The sequence below is a fragment of the Suricata suricatta genome, chromosome 3 (genome assembly GCF_006229205.1).
Source record: "Suricata suricatta isolate VVHF042 chromosome 3, meerkat_22Aug2017_6uvM2_HiC, whole genome shotgun sequence".
NCBI classification, from domain to species: domain Eukaryota; kingdom Metazoa; phylum Chordata; class Mammalia; order Carnivora; family Herpestidae; genus Suricata; species Suricata suricatta.
Window position 1 is genome coordinate 165,781,467 of NC_043702.1, and position 5,520 is coordinate 165,786,986.

At 44.3% G+C, this 5,520-nt stretch overlaps 1 protein-coding gene across 1 annotated transcript in view; it reads right to left on the minus strand.

Annotated features, from left to right (window-relative positions):
- Positions 1–2,910: 2,910 nt before the first annotated feature.
- Positions 2,911–5,520, minus strand: part of TAF1A (TATA-box binding protein associated factor, RNA polymerase I subunit A) — a 32,075-nt gene continuing 29,465 nt past the window's right edge. Inside the window, exon 11 of the mRNA XM_029935674.1 lies at positions 2,911–3,209. Within this exon, the coding sequence (XP_029791534.1) occupies positions 3,199–3,209 (11 nt within the window). The 3' untranslated portion in view covers positions 2,911–3,198. The remainder of the gene's footprint in view (positions 3,210–5,520) is intronic.

The window sequence follows — 5,520 nt, forward strand, 5'->3', positions numbered from 1 at the left end:
TTTGGGCTTTGGGGAAGTCTGGGGACTCCGCGCTTGCTCAGGTTGGCTCCCTGCGGTGCGCTGGTCCCTCCCTCTCCCCACCCCCCAGGGTGTTTTCTTCCTCCCCCCCCCCCCACCAGGTTCCCGGAGGTGGCTGCTGAGCAGTGTCCCTTCCTCGGGTTGGGTGTCGAAGTGTCTCAGTGAAAACAGTGAGAGGGATCCCTGCCCCTTCCAACCTTGACTCGAAGCCAGGGCAAGTCCCGACCCCCTACTGCTGAGTTATTGGGGTATACGGCCCCTTAGGAAGACGTACAATGATGTCAATGGTCCCTGTGCTGTGATTCATTCAAACTGCAAAGAATTCCTGCAGTGGTGTTGAGGGTGGGCCAGGAAATTCATAATTTGTTTACCGTTTCTTCACAAGCTAGGGAACACCAAATATTACGCAGCCTCAGACGTCAGACCATGAGAGGGCAAGATCCCAGAGAGTTCCCGTAGTGATGGAACTGGAGTGTGGATCTGGGCAGGTGGGGGGGTGGGTAGGGGGAGCTTATGGTTCCTGTGATCTGGAAAGCTCTATATTTACAGAAGTTGGAAGAGAGGACCTTCCATGAATCTTGGATCCACAGCAGGGAATAAGAAGAAAGGAGACAGTGAAGAAGAAAAGGGGAACTTGGCCTGGTAAAAACAAAGGGTCAGTCAGCAAAGGCTGTCGGGACGGTGTGGTCGGGAGCACAGAACATCTGGGATCTTTACTTTTGCCAAACCCATATCTGCTCTCACACTTCCTCACTTAGTACACGTTTCAACATTAGCATTGAAGAATGAGCTTGAGGGGCGCCTGGGTGGCTTAGCTGGTTAAGCGTCTGGCTTCGGCTCAGGTTCGTGGGTTCAAGCCCCGCATCAGGCTCTGTGCTGACAGCTAGCTCAGAGCCTGGAGCCTGCTTCAGATTCTGTGTCTTCCTCTCTCTCTGACCCTCCCCTGCTTGCACTGTCTCTCTTTGTCTCTCAAAAATAAATAAAAAACATTAAAAAAAAAAAAAAAGGATGAGCTTGACTTTATACAGGTTCCTTGCACCTGACAGGCCTTTGATAAATATTTCTTAAATGAGTGGATGAAGGAACATGGAGCCCCAAACCCAGACAGAGGCATGAACCGGGACACAAACCTGCAGAGGCATCAGGTTCTGAGTTCACTTTCCTTCTAGACCTTTCCACAATTCTCTATCCTGAAATTTCCCCGCTGGCAAAAAAAAAAAAAAAAAAAAAAAAAAAAATTGCCCTTTGGAATGCAGATGAAATCACAGATTTTTCTTGGCCTCAGTGTGTTCCTAAGGAGGGATCCCACTCACTTCCCCGAACAGTCTTTCCGGGATGTCATCAAGAAGGGGATGTGGGGGGGGTGTCACAATGATGTGGATTGTGAAGTCCCCAAATGGCATTTAAAATACAAACAGACAATTTAGGGGCGCCTGGGTGGCTCAGTTGGTTGAGCGTCCAACCTCAGCTCAGGTCATGATCACATGGTTTGTGAATTCGAGCCCCTTGTGAAGCTCTGTGCTAACAGCTCGGAGCCTGGGGCCTGCTTAAGATTCTGTGCCTCCCTTTCTCTCTGCCCCTCCCCTGCTCGTGCTTTGTTTCTCTCCGTCTCTCAAAAATAAATAAATGTTAAACAAATAAAATAAAATATAAACACATGACATTTCTACAACTCAGGGAAAATTCTGGAGGGAGTGGTTAAGAATAATCAACAACACACCCTGCTTTCCTGTCTGAACTGCTCAGCATCCCTGGTTGAATGCTGCTTTTTAAACAGAATCCAGAGTCCATGATTCATTGGTGACTGTGCTGTTTCCATGGGCTTGTTTGCTAAGAGGTTAGATAATGTCACCCTTCTGGAAGCCTCAGGTGGGAGGAGTAAGAAGCACATGGACCAGTTTCAGCCAGAGCTTCACGAGCCACCCCTTCTCCGAGGTGGGAGTTAACAGTCTGACCCCAGGAAGCGTAGGAATGAGCTCATTCTCTCTTCTACTTGGGACCAGAAAGTACTTTTGGATCTTTTATTGACATTTATATCTCAGTTTTCCCTTTGCCACAAATATTGAGTTCAAAAGGAATGCCTCCTTCTTGGAAATCAATTCTTTTTTTTTTTTTTTTTTATGTTTGTTTTTGAGAGAGAGAGAGAAAAATGGTTGAGTGGGGGAGGGGCAGAGATAAAGAGAGGGAGAATCCCAAGCAGGCTCTATGCTGACACGGGGTCAAACTCATGAACTGTGAGGTCATGATCTGAGTTGAAATCAAGAGTTGGATACTTAACTGACTGAGCCACCCAGGCACCTCATGGAAAATGTTGTTAATAGCTGTGTTACAGAATTATACCACAGCAGCAAAAAAAAAAAAAAAAAAACCCCACAAAAACAAAGTGCTTGGGTGGCTCAGTCAGTTAAGCATCTGACTTCAGCTCAGATCATGATCTCATAGTTTGTGAGTTCTAGTCCCACAGGCGCCTCTGCACTGACAGCATGGAGCCTGCTTGGGATTCTCTCCCTCTCCCTCTCTCTGCCCCTCCCCCAGTTGCTTGTGCTCTCTCAAAATAAACAGATACACTTATATTTAAAAGAAAATAATCTTGGGCATAATAATTCCTATTTACCCAGGACATGTAAATTCAAATCAGATCTTACTGCTTTGGGCAAAGACAGATTTCAAAATTGGCAGGAGAGATTGGCTAGCAGGTCCCATCAGGGATAGTGACAGCACAAATTTCGGATTAAAAGATGCAATATTTCAGATGGGACTCCATAATATTTAAGACATAATTACAGAACACAGGTGATTATATAACCATACAGTTACTAATTTTACCATAGATATCTTGCAAAGTGTGATACTGAAAGACAAATATTTAATAGAAAATGGACGCACAACATAAACTTTTTCAAGGAGTTTATGCTCTGAGAGGAAAGGCTAAGGTAAGAGTCCAAATAATCCTAGGCAGATGATATTCAGATAACAAGGAAGTAATAAACCACCACTAGGAATCCCAAGGGAGAGAGGGCATCAGACTGGAGTGGCTAAGAAAATCCTCATGAAGACTGAATGGAGTATTCGGATGAGGTCCAAATGTAGAACAGAAAAACCATGTTTTGACCGTCAGGTGAGTTTAGGAGTAAAAGTCTAGAACCGCAAGCTGGGACCAAATTGTGTACTGAAATCACTTTAGCTCCAACCTTGGGAAAAAAACAGAACATTTTAAAAACACTGTATTCGTTCCCGGAGGCTGCTTATCACAGCACAACCTGGGCCGCTGGAACCCCAGAAATGTGCTGTCTCCCACTTCTGAGGCTGGGAGATTCGGTCAAGCTGTCAGCAGGGCTGGTTTTCCTCTGGGCTGTGAAGCACCTATTGACAGGCGATCCGGTATCTTTGGTTCGAGGACACATCACCCTGATTTCTGTCTTTGTGCTCACATGGCATTTTCTGGGTGCATGTCTGTGTCCAAATGTTCCCCTTTTTATGAGGACACCAGTCATTTTGGATTAGACCCACCCCAATGACCTTATTTTAACTTGATTATCTCTGTAAAGACCCAATCTCCAAACAAGGTCACATTCTGAAGGACTGGGGTTAGGATTAGGACCTGACCATATCTTTTTGGGGATACACAATTCAACCAAAATCAGCCCCTCCCACCCCCACTTTCATGTAGCCGGTGCCTTTCTTTTTTTAAAGTTTCTTTTCTTTTCTTTTCTTTTTTTTTTTTTTTTAGTAATCTCTACACCCAATGTGAGGCTTGAACTCATGACTCTGAGATCAAGAGTTGTATTTTTAAAAATAATATTGAGAGGTTCGGGTCTTGTGTTCATTTAGCATCAGATCATGGAATAGAATAGAAAAAACAGAAAAGGAAATGTTTCAAGGGCACCTGGGTGGCTTAGTCGTTTAAGCCTCTGACTCTTGATTTCAGCTCATTCTGCCTTTCTCAGATCACCCCGTTTTACAGAATAAACCTGAGTCTCAATCAGGTCAGATGCTTGGTTGCATCCAGACCTTTCTGACTCCATAAAGCTAGCTGAGTTTTTGGTTTTGTTTCTTGTCGGTAAGTGTCACTGATACAATTCACACGCTATACAATTCACTCGTTCAAAGTGCACAATTAAACGCTTTTTAAATATTCAGAGTGAATTCTGCAACCATGACCCCAAAAGGAACCCTGTACCCACCCCTCTGGCTATCACTCCTGCCTCATCTTCTCACCACCACCCCTGCCGTCGGCAATCACTAATCTACTTTCTCCGTTTCTATAGACTTGCTTATTCTGGACATTTGGTATAAATGGAATCAGATGTTGTACGGTCCTTTTTATTTTTTAAAGTAACCTGAAGTGCACAAAATAGGATAAAATCGCAATCCTTGGCACATAATGCGCTGTCAACATTAAGAGCCTGCCATGGCAGGAGCCAACATTCACTGCCATGAAAAGCCTGCCACTTAATTAAAAAACTAGACAATTAGAGGCACCTGGGTGGCTCAGTCAGTTAAGCTCCTGACTTTGGTTGTCATGATCTCACAGTTCGTGGGTTTGAGCCCTGCATCGGGCTCTGTGCTGACACCAACCACAGAGCCTGAAGCCTGCTTCGGATTCTGGGTCTCCCTCTCTCTGCCCCTCCCCTACTCACGCGGTCTCTCTCTTTCTCTCTTAAAAGTAAATAAATATAAAAAAAAAACTAGACCACTAATAATAGTTCCCATCCCTTAATGATTAGCTTTTCCTCCATCCAATCCCTCTGCCTCTCCTGGCCAGAGGTAACCACTCTGCCTGGGAGTTTTATCATTCTCTTGTCTTTTTCCTGTGTAGCTTCATCACCATCTATACACTTTATAAGCATTTTCGTCCCCAGTTTGCATGTTATGGAGTTTGAACTCCATGTAGTCATGCAGTCGTACACAGGGATTGTTTCTTTCACTCAGCGTTAGTGAGGTCCATCTACATTGGTGTCTACGTCTACTGTTTATTTATTTTTCCTTATGTGACGGTCACAATTTATCCATTCTCATGCCACCAAGCATCTGTGGGTTTTTTCTAGTTTTTCCACTATTATGAACAGTGCCTTGTTCTCTTGGTGTAGTATTGGTAAATGGTTAAAAAACAACCCTGATAGTTTACATCCCATCAGCTCTGTGCATAAGAGCCTGTCAATTCACACCCTCTTCAACCTTAGAATCTCGATTTTTGCTCATTGAACGGTCGGAACTGGTATCCCACCGCGCTCTTGGTCTGCAGTTCTCTGACGCAGCTGTTTGTGGCCGCCATTGACATGTTTCCCTTCTGTGAAAAACTTGCTCATGTGCCTTATCCATTTTCTTTGGTTGGGCTCTTCGTCCTGTTCTTATTGATCTGGGTTTATTTAATCTTTTTGTCAGTTTACATGTTGCAAATACTTCTTAAGAGTTTATTTTTTATTATTTTCAAAATAATGTTTTAATGTTTATTTGAAAGAGAGCAAGAACCGATGCCAAGGTAGGGGAGGGGCAGAGAGC